We start from the raw sequence: 14,254 nt of genomic DNA, 5'->3' as shown, positions 1-14,254 counted from the left end.
AAAACAATCTATGTGGATTAGTTTCAACTTAATTTCAATAGGATAAAAAAACTTGGCTTCAGTGTACCTCCTTTCCCTCCTTTCTGCTTTTGTTGTCATACAGATGACATGTTTATACATTATAAACTCACTGACACGGTTTTATAATTATTGCTTTATGCAGTTGTTTTTTTAATCAGAAGAGAAAAAGAGTTACAAGTAAAAATACATTTATACTGAATTTTATATTTACCTTCATTGTTATCTTTATTGGTGTTCTTTACTTTTTTTTTTATTATGTTCAGTTAACCAGCATATAGTACATCATAAGTTCTTGTTGTAGTGTTCAACGATTCATTAGTTGTGTATAATACTCAGCTCTCATCCCAACACATCTCCTCCTTAATACCCATCACGGTAACCCCCATCCCCCACCCTTCTCCCTTCTGTAACCCTCAGTTTGTTTCCCGGAGTCCAGAGTCTCTCATGGTTTGTCTTCCTCTCTGATTTCTTCCCCTTCAGTTTTCCCTCCCTTCCCTGAGGTCCTCCCCATCTTTCCTTATGTTTCACATAGGAGTGAAACCATATGATCATTGTCTCTCTGCTTGACCTATTTCACTTAGCATAATCCCCTCCAGTTCCATCCATGTTGATGCAAATGGTGGGTATTCATCTTTTCTGATGACTGAGTAATATTCCATTGTATATATGGACCACATCTTCTTTATCTTTACTTTTTAACAGATTCAAGTCTAGTCTTTTCTTGTCTACCTGAAGGACTTCTTCTAATATTGCTGTAATGCAAGTTTGCTAGCAACAAATTATCTCCATTTTTGTTTGTGGATGTCTTCATTTTTTCCTTATTCTGTAAAAGATAGGTTTACTAGATATAAGATAACTGGTTGACAATCTTTCTCTTTCAGTCCATTTGAAAATGTCAATTCACTCCATTTTGCTTTCCATGGTTTTGAATGAGAGGTCAGCTGTTAATCTTATTTAGGATCACTTCTATGTGATGAGTTGTTTTTCTTTTGCTGTTTTCAAAATTTTCTGTCTTCTTCTTTCAAGATATTGACCCTGATGTGTTTAGACATGGATCTTTTTGAATTTATCCAGCTGAAATTTATTAAGCTTCTTCTATGTGTTAATTCATATTTTTCATCAAATGTGGCGTATATTATTTCTTCAAGTATTTTCCTCCCCCTTTTTATCTCTTTTCTTGTTCTTGGACTCCCATTAGATATTGGTTGCCCAATAGTACCCTACAGTTCTCTGAAACTGTTCATTTTTCTTCATTTGTCTTTCTTTTAATTCCTAGTTTGGATTGTCTCAATCTATTTTCAAATTTGCTGATTCCTTCTTCTGCATACTCAAATATCCCATTGAACCCATCTATTAAATATTTTTGTCACTGTACTTTTCAACAAAGAGTTTCCATCTGGTTCTTTTTGATAATTTGCATCTCTTTTTTAATATTCTCTACTTGGTGAGATATCATTCTCATAATTTCCTTTAATTGTTTATTTTTTTTAATTTTTTTTAAAGATTTTATTTATTTGACAGAGAGAGACACAGCGAGAAAGGGAATACCAGCAGAGGGAGTGGGAGAGGGAGAAGCAGGCCTCCTGACGATGCGGGGCTCGATCCCAGGACCCAGGATCATGACTTGAGCCCAAGTCAGATGCTTAATGACTGAGCCACCCAGGTGCCTCCCCTTTAATTCTTTAGATATAATTTTCTTCAAATCTTTGAAGTTGTTTATAAAAGCTTATTTAAACTCTTTGCCTAGTAAGTCCCACATGTGGGATAGTTTCTATTGACTGCTCTTACTATTATTATTATTTAAATTCAATTATTGAAAGTATAGTACATCATTAGCTTTTGGTATAATGTTCAATGATTCATTATTTGCATATAACACCCAGTGCTCATCACATCTATGGGCCATACTTTTCTGTTTCTTTGCATGTCTTTTTTTTTTTTCCATCTAAAACTGGATATTTTAAATAACATAATGTGGCAACTCTGAAAATCAAATTTCCCCCACTCTTCCAGGTGTTGCTTTTGTTTCATGTGGTTGTTCTTGCAGCTGATGATGATGTTTGTTTCTTCAATGACTTTTTTTTTATAATTCTATAAAGTCTGTATCACCTCTTATATGTAGCTCCTGAAGTCTCTGTTTGGTTAGCTTAGTGGTCAGATCATAATTGCACAGAGATTTCCTTTAATGCCTTTAACCAAAAGGTTATCCTCTCTTTGCAGAGGGACTCCGTGTTAGGACAACACTTCAGTGTTCCAGGAGTTTATAACTGCTTTAACTCCCATTTCCTATTTGTGTGGGGCCTCATATGCAGCCTCAAGTAAAACATTGTGGCCTTCTTAAGTCTTCTTTGGAAAAGTGCATAGCCCTTCACATATGGGTGACCTTCTAGATCCCCAGGAATACACTGAGATATTTCAAAGATCACTATAGACATCTCAGTCCCTAGACCTAATTTATAAGGTTTTTTTTTTCCTTTCCAGCTTCCCATTTGTCCCAGCTAATAGCACTGCTCCAAACAGCTGTAATGTTGAATAACTACCTTCACTATATTCAAAAATATCCTGAGATAGGGCTTTTCCCACTGATCAAACTCTGCTTCAAGCCAAATAACGAGTACTACACATAGGGTTTTTCCAGGGAGCTGTAAGATGGGCCAAATAGTGAGAGTTCTTTGGTGATGGGGCTTTTTGAGGAGTTCCAAACCTAGTCTTCCTTCTCTAGTGCCTGCTACTCTGTTGGTTTTCACAGATTCCATGGTTTAAGGCTACTGGCTTTTAAGGCTATTGGGAAAGCGGGCAGAGTGAGAATAACACCAGTTAAAATGCCACAAATTTAACTCTTCTTACCAAAATTCGTCTCTTTTATTGAAAAAATATTCTTGAATTGTTGCAAGCCTTTGGTTACTTTCCAGATTTATGACAAAACTTGTTTTGATAATTCTTGCTTGATGCTTTTTTGAAGGAGTGGGTTTTTGAAGGCCCTTACTCTTCCATTCTGCAAGTCCCTTTCTAAATTTCTAACCTCTTACAATACAATAATATGAGTTATATAATGACTTGAATGTTACGTAGTGAAACTGTTTTAATAATATCATAGAAGCAAAGCCATAGCCAATTCTGCCTGTAAGGGTGAATATAAAATGTAATAGAAAGGTCATGGCATTTGAGTTAGATATTGAAAAAAAAGTAGAAGATACTTGCACATATATTCTAGGAAAACAACTCAAAGGAAGACATAAAAAAATAGAATCAGTCCCATAGTAATATAGGCAGAAAGCAAACGTAAAGCACTTGAGTTCTACAATATAAGAGAACAGAGTGTCGACTAAGGAAGAGTGACCAGAGAATTATGAAGATACCCATTCTCGTGATCCCTTTACTTTGGTGATCCCTTTAATTTTGCTGTCACCCTACACCAATGTCACCTACAGTTTTCATCATGTTGTTGCTGAGAACAGATTCTATGCTTTATTCTTATTCTTGCCTCCTAAGACATGAAGAATGAATTCTTTCACCATTTCGACAATTTTCTATTACATTCTTCCTTTTTGCCAGGAATTATTCTAGGTGTGGGCAATAGAGAAGTGAATAAAGGCACAAGACAAAACCTTTGTTCTCATAGAGCTTATGCTCTGGAGAGGACAAGAGAATGACAATAAAGAGGTACAGAATTCCATTTACTGTTAAGTGATACAAACAAAATAGAATAAGGAAAGGGAAGCGGTTGATGTGTATTTCAAACAAGGTGGTCAATAAAGTGTTTTTGAAAGAGACGGAGATTAGAATTGAATGAAGCAAGGAACCAAGATATATGAATACCTGGAAGAAGAATATTCCAGGCAGAAAAAGCTTTCTAGCACATAGACCCTCAAGGTGGAGCAAAACTAGCATGTTCAAGGTACATTTCCCGTGCGACTGGCTTGGAGTGAATGAGAATAAGATCATTAAGGTAGCCAGAGCCTGGAATATGTAGATCTTGTAGGCTACAGTAAAGATGATGAGTGTATCTTAAGAAGATATTACTGATAATAATGATAGCCGTAGTAATCATTTTTATAGTTTGCTGCAGCAAGGGAGAATATCCCAAATGAACCACAGGACATCTCAGTAAGAACCTGGAGAGGTTTTATAAGATTTGAGCTTTATGTGATTTGAGGGAAAGTTCACCAAAATGGGAATCTGTTTTAGATAAGCTGCTGTCAGAAAGTGAGCAATTTAGTGATTGGCATCTTAGGTATTTTTACCTAGAAGGTGGGGGGAATTAAGCAAGACTGGAGTTGTCAACAGTAAAGAAGCAGGAGTCACTCACACAAGTGGGGAGAAGGTGACGTTCAGTTATTTTTGTGGTTTTTAGAGGGCCCTTGTCTTTGTCTCTCTTCACATCTGATTACAAAATGATGTTGGTTTGTCTTAATCCACCATAGTCACGGAGTAACCTTATCTGATACTTTATGCAGATACTCAGGCTTAGTGGGGAACACTACAGCATAGCACTCAGGCACTGGTTCTCTGCACTATATTTTTCTCTTTCTCAGTAATAATAGGAAATGCTTACTTTGTATTAAAAATGTGTCAGGCTTTATATATAAATGTATCTGCCTTACAAATAAACTCATTCAATCTTCATCTCAACCATATTAAGTAAATAATATTACTATTCCAACTTTAAAAATGACGAAACTGAGAGCAAAGTAAATCCATTAAAAATTACAGACTTCCTAGGGCAGTTCACAGTAATCATTCTTAAGACCAAGTCTCCTGAAGAGGCAGGTGCCGAATGGGACGAACAACTACTCTAGAGCTGTCTCCTTCTCAGCTACAAAATGATTCCCCAAGAAGGAAAAAAAAAAGACAGAATTCACATTCTGCTTATAATTGCTCTTTGAGCTAGCAATGACAAAGTGAGCTGCCCTGCATCTTCACATTGCAGAGCTCACTGCCACTCTCCTCTCCCTGTGTGGGTGAACATTATTTTTTACAATAATATGATACAGAAGATAGTAAGAGTAGACTTAGACTCAAAATTATTTTATTCTTCTCCCTGTTGCAGACAGGAAAGTGCAATAGTCACTATTCAAACCTGAAAAGAAATATGAACTAGTACACTACCACCCATCCAACCATTTATTTCTGCTGATTCTGTTATCATTCCATGTATGACATCTCATTCTGTTTGCTCAAGGAAGAAAAAATATTTGAAGACTTTTCAAAATATTTCAAAAATTTTTGAAAATTAGGAGCAGTCACCAAATGACAGATCCAAGAATCTCGAGGAATAAAATGCATAATAAATACCCATACATGTGAACCCAGAAAAATAATATTTAAACTGCTATGAAACTATAGGCCAATATCTTTGATGACTATAAAAGCAAATTTTCTCAACAAAATACTAACAGATGTAATTCAACAGCACATTAAAAGAATCATACACCATGATCACGGGAATTTTCCCCAGGATGCTGGGAAGATTCAACATATACAAATCAATATATGTATATGAAATATATATATATATATATTATATAAATGTATATAATATATATAATAGGTTAGGTAGGATTTATGTTACACACAGTAATAGAATATATAAAATATATATTATACATTAATATTTATTATATATATTTAAATATATTTAAAATACAAGTTATATTCTACTTTACGTGTTTTATGTATTTTATGATAGAATATTATTCAGCCATAAAAAAGGAAATACTGAAAAGGAAATTTGTGACATCCTTGAATATTGAAAGCATTATGCTGAGTGAAATAAGTCAGACAGAGAACAATAAATATTGTATGTTCTCACTTACATGTAGAATCCAAAAAACCCCAACCCATAAAAACACAAAACAGATTGGTGGTTATCAGAGATAAAGAGTGGAGAAAATGGGTGAAGGTGGTCAAAATATGCAAACTTCCAAGTTATAAGATGAAGAAGTTCTAGGGATCTAAAATACAGCATGGTGACTATACTCAACCGTATATTATAATTGCATATTCAAAAGTTGCTAAGAAAATAGATCTTAAAAGTTTCCAACACAAGAAAAAGAAAATTTTGTAACTATGTGTAGTCATGGCTATAAATTAAATTTAGTAGTAATCATTTTCCACATATACATATATCAAATCATTATGTTTTACAACATAAATTTGTATAATGTTATAAGTTAATTATATCTCAATGAAACTGGAAAAAATAAAATAGAATAAGGGAATATTTCACAAATATCTTTTCTTATCAGAAGGGAGAACTTTACTATGTATGGGAATATATATACTATGCTTGTGTTTGTCTCTCTGTGTATTTTTAGATCTATTTTTTTAAAAGATCAAAAGTGCCCCTCAACTCCCTCCAGTTGAATTCTATAGTTTAACACATCAGTTCAACTATCTGGGGTGGTAACGTCCACCCAATGAAAGTAGAATAAATTCTTGCTCCCAAATTATAATTCTGGCAGACCTCAGTGTCAAGAAAATTCTTTGTGCATTCAAACATCAAAGGCTTTCAATGAATAAATCACTCAAAAAACTGGCTGTTATGCCGACTAGGATATCAATTTTCATGACTCAAAAAGTGCTGTTACCACGTAAAAGACAAAAACACATCTCCACCTTACAGAAATGATGCTGGGAAAGTGAGCAAACTTCAAGTCATAAACCCTCGTGAAACTTTTTGCTCATGGATGCTGTGTAGCCAATAATAAATTGTTAACAAGAGTGCAGTCTCATTACAGATGGCTCCAAACCAATAACAGAAGAAAAACATTAGCAAATATCTAAGCACACTCATACCCATGTACACATGCACACATCGACATAAAAGGAATAAAAACGAAAGGGTCCGAAAGTTCGAGTAGCCTCTCTCAGTAATAACTCACGACAAAGAAGAAAGAAAATTTCAACAATCATGCCAACCTTTAGGGTCATTTGCTAATACAGTCTGAAATAACCTAAAGGGCTACATGGGGAGGTGTCTTCTAGAACTGTGGCATTCCATCACATTCCCCATGTTCTCTACTCCTGGAGTTGTTCACCGTGAAATGGAATTTACTTATCAGTGTCATATTAGAAGCACAGAGTGAACCGGGGAGAAAACTTGTTACTATAAAGAACGAATAACCCCTTTCAACCCATGGAGCGAGTCAACAGGAATGAGCATGAGAAATCTGATGCCATGACTCTGATACTGACCTATAGGAGAATCTAAAACTTGCCACAGACTCAAATAATGAATAAAACTGAAGGTAAAAGAACAAGAAAATAAATAAGAAGCTCATGTCCCAGGTCAGCTGGTGTTGCTATAGTGACTGCACCATCAAAAGAGTAATCTGTCCAAACAACAAAACACATTTGTTCTAAGAATAGCATGAGAGTATCTATCTGATCACCACTAGGGAGCCTCAGCCCCAAAGGCCCATCAAGGGGCTCCTGAGGGAAGGGAACATTGGCACATAACTGACAATCTTCTCTCATGAACTCTCACTTCTGGAATTCACAAGGGACTATATCCCCAAGGAGGAATCGAACACAGATTCCAGAGAAACATAGATAAGTCTCCTGTTGTGCAACAAATATGCCAATTTCTCTCCAAAGCAGTATCGTGCCTCCAGCAACGTAAGCACCCTCTCTGGGCTGCTCTCTGCCAAGGACGTCGTGCCCTCCATCGTGCTTGCCTTCTGCAGCAGTGAAAGCAGAAGGTCTGTAAGGAGGTAGGTTGAGAAGACATGCAAGCATAGGACAGCTCTTAGGTGGGCCCTGTAGCTCTGCCTTCTTTTATGTGTTTGTGAAACAATAGCACCTCACGTTACATGAAGAATGTGAGGAGGTTCGTCTTTACAACTGAAGGGCTGGCAGTCAGGAAATGAGAGAGATGAGGATGATGAAGTTTGGAAAGTCCGACCTTATTAACCAGGAGGTGCATCCAGTCAGAACCAGGTCTTTGGGGGCAACAGCATGTTAGTGAAGTGACATCTGGAAATGACTGACAAAGCGGCTCTGAGGAGCAGGCCAGATAAAACTTTAGCTCTCTCCGATTTTAGCAGAGTGTGGCTCTGCCACAGAGCAGATGCGCAGGCATCGTGAGGAGGGAGAACAACCTGACCGAGCACTGCTGGGTGGTGGGTTCACTCCCTCATGGCTTACAAAGCCCTTGCCAACCTCATATACATTAAGCACCAAATACTCCCTTTAGACCTCTTTCCCGGGGTTTCTTTGGCTTCTGGGTTTCTCTGAATTCCTGACATAGAGGAATTGCTCACAGCTTGTTTTACCCAAACATGATCCAGTCACAGACCCAAGAGGAGCCTTACGGAGAAGTGCGAAGTAGAAAATCCTGAATTACTCTGATCTCTTGTGTCACTAATTCCAATCATCAAGATCATCCTCTGGAAAGTAATGCATTTTATAACTAATACAATAAATATTCTTTGCTGGAATACTTTTATTAAAAGCATCTGGATCTCTATTCTGTACTTATATTTTATGAAAAACCATCACCACTCAATCAAGTCGCTTGGGGCACTTGGGCCAAATGATGACTGTCCCTCAGTAATGGAAGGGATCCTAAAATAAATTAATAAGTTAAGACCAGACGACTAACAACAGAATTGTGGGCAATTTCATAGGCTTTGTTTTGCTTTTCTCACCCTGGAAATCACACACATCTAAGTCTAACTCAGAGAAGGAAGTTTCCACAAAGATTCTCCTTCAACTGCCCAAAACACCGCCAACCTTCCACACCTAGAGTAGGATGAGGGTGACAGAGGGGTGAGGAAGTAGACGGGGAATCCTTGTCCAGTGGGAAAGTTTATGGCTGTCACCATCGTTCTTGGTTCCCAGAGGCCTCTGCTTGGCACTATCTGACATTTGGGAGTCTCTGCCTCTATCCATAAGCCAGAAGATTAGAGGCCTTTCTAGGACACTTTGTGACACTTCAGGCAAAACCCTCAAAAATCCTTAAATAATACACTGGATATATTGCTCAGTTTTTCTACCTATTAGTAGAGATGTAACCTAGACCCACGTTTTACAGAAGTATTTTAATTTAACAGGTAGAAGACGGAACTGATATGAAACCTATTATGTAGGTGTCTGGGAGTTCAAATTTTTATTGACTTAACAAAACATGATGAACACTGAAGAATGGATGGCACGTTTGATGCTTTTTGTCTCAGTTATCAGACACCAACACTTAGAATTCAACCCTGATTCATAGTTAACAGTGAAATGCATAAAGGTTTCAATGTGTTGTTACCTTTCTCCCTCTTCTGATGCCTACTATTTGTGTCTCTAATTCCAAAGATGTAAGTAATTAAAATTATGTGTCCAATATCAAGGGTCTATATCTCTTAATCTACAGATATAAATACATGATTTTCATACCTACTTACGTTTGTGAGTACCGTCATTAATCTACTCCACGCTGCTTATCGCATAACATTGTCTTTTACTGTGAGAAAATTCTGAAAGAGCAATGAGAGAATACAAAGATTCACAGTCTGATCATACCAAGCACTCTCCAAAGGTCATAGTCTTCAGCACTGTAGTTATATTATTTACTTAATGGAATAAAAGAATCTGAGGGAGTTAGGGATCTCCAAAAAGAAAATAATCCTGAGGATGATAGATTAAGGCCATCTTTGTCATTGTCAGTTTTCTTCTCCATCCCTTAGGAAGCCACGAATAAGTCAGGAGTCAGCACAGTGACTGAATTCCTACTCCTGAGTTTTCCATGCTCCAGGGAGGTTCAGGTCCTCCTCTTCATGCTGTTCTTTCTGTCCTACATCCTGACACTGATGGGGAACGGGGCCATTGTCTGTGCAGTGAAGCTGGATCGCAGGCTTCACACCCCCATGTACATTCTGCTGGCCAACTTCTCACTCCTGGAGATCTGTTACATCAACACGACTGTTCCCAGTATGTTAAAGAACTTCCTATCTGAGACCAAAACCACCTCTTTCACAGCTTGCTTCTTCCAGTTCTACTTCTTCTTCTCCATGGGCACCACGGAGACCCTCTTACTGCCCCTCATGGCTTTTGATCGGTACTTGGCCATCTGCCAGCCTCTCCATTATCCTATCATCATGAACAGCCATCTCTGCATGAAGCTGGTGGCCCTGTGCTGGATCACAGCTTTCCTCTGCTATCCGATCCCTATCTACTTTGTCACACAACTCCCCTTTTGTGGCCCCAACACCACTGAGCACTTTGTCTGTGACCCTGGTCCTCTTCTGGCCCTGTCCTGCATCCCTGCCCCTGGATTTGAGCTTTCCTGCTCTATATTGAGCTCTCTTATTATCTTCAGCACCTTCTTCTTCATCCTTGGGTCCTGCACCCTGGTTCTCAGAGCAGTGCTGCGTGTCCCTTCAGCAGCTGGCCGACGTAAGGCCTTCTCCACCTGTGGTTCCCATCTGGCTATGGTGTCTCTTTTCTATGGATCCATCATGGTGATGTACATCAGCCCAACCTCTGGAAATCCAGGTGGGATACAGAAGATTGTAACCTTGTTCTACTCATCGGTGACCCCACTTATAAACCCACTGATCTACAGTCTCCGAAACAAAGACATGAAATCTGCCTTGGGAAAATTTCATATGTGCACAGAAAGTAGTCAAAGCAAATGAGAGCTCATGAGTTGGTCAAAAATCAAATTGTTTTCCCCATTTCCATTCCCACCTACAAAGTAGGTGTTTATTCATTTGACCCTTGAAACATAGACTCAAATTCATCTATTCCTGCTTTGTTACACAATAGACAACAGTATGCCAAGTTAAATCATACATTGCCCTCAAATCAGGATTTTGTAGATTGTAATTTGAATTAAATGACCTGGATGTCTGACTACCAATACCTGCATATCCATTTATCTGTGATTAAACACACAGTCCCTGGCTTCATGCCTTTCTGACCTCTATTAAGTGCATCCATTTAACAGTTGGCTTTTCTTCCTTAGAAGACTATTCATACCTTTGTAGCTCAGATAAAAAGTAACAAGTGCCAATCAAATCATTACTGAGCCAAAATTTTTATTTAATTGACATCCAAAAGATTGACAATGACCTAAAGCACTGTCTCCCAAACTTGTTTCATAATTAGGGAGCTTTTTTAAAGAACAGATTCTCAGTTTTCTCCAAATCTAAATCAGAATCTTTGAAGTAGGCCCCTGGAAATCCTTATTTTAATGTTAGGTGGTTCTGGTGCACCTGACCAGGACAAATCCACAAGTGATCTTATAGAACCACTATTTTCTTTTATTTTTTATTTTTTTTAAAGATTTTATTTATTTATTTGACAGACATAGAGACAGCCAGCGAGAGAGGGAACACAAGCAGGGGGAGTGGGAGAGGAAGAAGCAGGCTCATAGCGGAGGAGCCTGATGTGGGGCTCGATCCCAGAACACCGGGATCACGCCCTGAGCCGTAGGCAGACACCTAACCGCTGTGCCACCCAGGCGCCCCAGAACCACTATTTTAAATAAATATGTGGCAGAGAGAAATGAAATACTGCATTAGCTGGGAAATTACTTCCAGTTCAGAAAGAATCTAATAAACTTCTTAAAAGAAATGCTGTGATATCAACAGTTCCTTCCATTCTTGTGACTAGTCCTTGAAACTCAACTTCTATATCACAGAAGAGAATTTTGGTATCCAAATAAGGGGTTATTAATCTTTGATTTGGGTGAACATGCAATTAGCTCTAAATTTTATTCTTAGGATACTCTGGGTCAAATTTTGGGTTAAGGCAGGACATCAGAAAGCTAATATGTGGATCAAAATTATTAGATCTGCGAAGAATTGCTTCTCTTGAGTTGTACTTCTATATAATGCCTTTATACTTTGTTGAGAACTGTTATAAAAAGCAGCTATATTGAACCAGAATATATCTCTGTATATCTCTATCTATCATCTATCTATCTGCATCACATGCTTTGGGGACCAATGTTCACTGTATTTCTTAAGTTTCGCTAGTATGAATCCCCATTAAAGAAATTATTATAGGACTAAGAGCCATTAATTCAGCTTTCCCTGTGAACCCACTTGTTTTCTTTATACATTTAATGAGAATCATGTAACAGATAATGTTTCCCCAATTTTCACTTTGTTTCCCCGTTCCTCATAACACATTTAGAGGCTTCACTTTAATACCAGCATATGATCTCATCCAAAAATAATCATTCTATTTTTTTCTTTCCAAGTTCATATTTCTCTTATTCTTTCTTTTATTGCACTTTTCTTTTGGTATGTCAGATCCTTAATGGAACAAGATGGAATATAATATAATAAAGGCACATATAAATAAAGCTGTAAATAAATAAACAGTTCCAAGAAGAGCTTATGAAGTGGTAAGGGTTTTATTAAGATGAGATATTTTTATTAAGCCTTCCTCTATATTACTGAGCAGGCTTTCCCAGGAGTTCAGATCAAATATTATTTATTGTGTCCTAGAAGGTTCTAGTTGATCTGATCCTGCCTACCTCATCAGCCTCATATACCATTTACCTTCTGGACAGCCAAATAAACTATTCTGTATTCTTCGAAAATCCCAAACTTTTACCTGTCCTTACATGGGACTTGGTTCGCCTAAAACTTTGCATGGCATATTTTCTGACTTTGAAAGGTCACCTCCTAACAAAGGCATTCTCTAACCATCTCATCTAAATTACTCCCTATCGTACCCTAACATTTTCGATATCATATATTCTGTTTTATTGAGAGATAGCTGACATACAAAGATATGTCAGTTTCAGCTATAAAATGTAAAGATTTGGTATATGTATATATTGCAAAATCATCATCACAGTAAGTCCAATTAACAATCTATCACCACACATAATTACAAATTTTCTTTTCTCCCTTATTCTTTTTTATACTACTACGACTAACTGGAATTGTAGATTTATGTGTTTACCTGATTATTATTGGTCTCCCTCACTAAAATGTAAATTTCACAAAGGCAGGGACTTTATCTTCTACATTGCTGTAATTCAGGGTGCATCACAGAGATAAGTAAATGTTTATGGAATGAATAAATGAAATATACTGATCCCAGAGATGAGCTGAGCGATTTATTTTTGACCATAGCGCTGTCATACCTGCTATCCAAAGAAAAGTGAGAGGTTGAAGGAAAGGGTGACGGAGAATGGAAAAAGAAGTGGATATTTGGGGAAGAGTTCCTCCTGACATGATTGAAATGAGGGGCAGGGGCTGGTCATGAGAAGCAGTACATAAATCCAGTAAACTCTATTATTCAAACAAACTTTCAGGTAACTATCTTGATTACCTGAATTATGTTCTGAAGAAATGCATTTTCTTTGGTTTTGTTCTTTTTATTTCCTTAGAGTTTTCCTCTGAAATGTACAAGATAAAATGCTGGCTGAAATAAGGAGAGAGGGTTTTTCATTTCTATAACTTGATCCAAATAGGATAGTGACTGGAATTTGTAGGACTCTAGAGGGCAGATACTGAGGTGAGTGGCAGTGAGAGCATGGTGCCCTCAGGATCCTGGAAGCAGGGAGAGAGAAATTAAAACAAAGTAAAAAGTATATTCAGCAGCCACGAGGACCAACTACTCCCCAACTGTGGTTTCATCTCACACAGTTTGATGGGAACAAGTCACCTTCCAGAGCAGAGAGTAACCTCTACACATGAATAGATGTCTGTGATAGTGAGAGTCACCTTGGCAAACTGAACCAACTTGAGATCACAGGCCATAGGCTGCTAACACCTGCACTGGTGATAGCTTATGGATGCAGCCTCTGTCTAAGAAAATATTCCTATGTCATTGGCATGAGTAGTGTATGCTGCCATGAAAACACCAGACGTGGAGAATGTGTTTTTATTTTATCGGGCCCTTCTTAAGACTTAGTTATTGCTGATGTTTATGTGATATTTCCTTTAAAAATGAAACTTTAATACAGGGAACTATCAACTAACAATTGGAATGGACAGGCGAAACGTTTCTCAGAACTGGGTTGCTTGAAATTTGACATTAGTGTTCCCATTTAACCCTGTTAGGTGATGTAAATGCCCAAGTGGCCCATAAGAATCTAGGTAGCACATCATACACCTGCACCTACTGAACTATATTCTAGCCAACACCCATGCCTGATAAAAGTTCTTAGCAAACGGGGGTAGCCAGAAGCCTCTTCGATCTGTGAAGAGCTTTCAATTAGCAATAATCGCACCTCAGATGAACCTCATTGGCTATGATACTGCCACTGTGCAAAGCT

The 14,254-nt window shown here is 37.7% G+C and overlaps 1 protein-coding gene and 1 non-coding gene across 2 annotated transcripts; one reads left to right on the top strand and one right to left on the bottom strand.

The window, feature by feature from the left end:
- The first annotated feature begins 9,704 nt into the window (after positions 1 to 9,704).
- LOC123786772 (olfactory receptor 11H6-like) lies at positions 9,705 to 10,649 on the top strand. The gene has a single exon (XM_045789135.2). The coding sequence runs from the start codon at positions 9,789 to 9,791 to the stop codon at positions 10,647 to 10,649; it is 861 nt and encodes a 286-aa protein (XP_045645091.2). The 5' UTR covers positions 9,705 to 9,788.
- A 3,470-nt stretch (positions 10,650 to 14,119) lies between these two features.
- LOC123786846 (U4 spliceosomal RNA) lies at positions 14,120 to 14,254 on the bottom strand. The gene has a single exon (XR_006778067.1). It is a non-coding gene; the product is annotated as a U4 spliceosomal RNA (small nuclear RNA).

The sequence above is a fragment of the Ursus americanus genome, chromosome 9 (genome assembly GCF_024610735.1).
Source record: "Ursus americanus isolate L20-20 chromosome 9, mUrsAme1.1.p, whole genome shotgun sequence".
Classification (NCBI taxonomy): Eukaryota; Metazoa; Chordata; class Mammalia; order Carnivora; family Ursidae; genus Ursus; species Ursus americanus.
This window is presented reverse-complemented; position numbering and strand designations above follow the sequence as displayed.

Bases quoted from the DNA above. Each gene is read 5' to 3' on its own strand.
- LOC123786772 (XM_045789135.2), top strand. From the start codon at position 9,789: ATGCTGTTCTTTCTGTCCTACATCCTGACACTGATGGGGAACGGGGCC.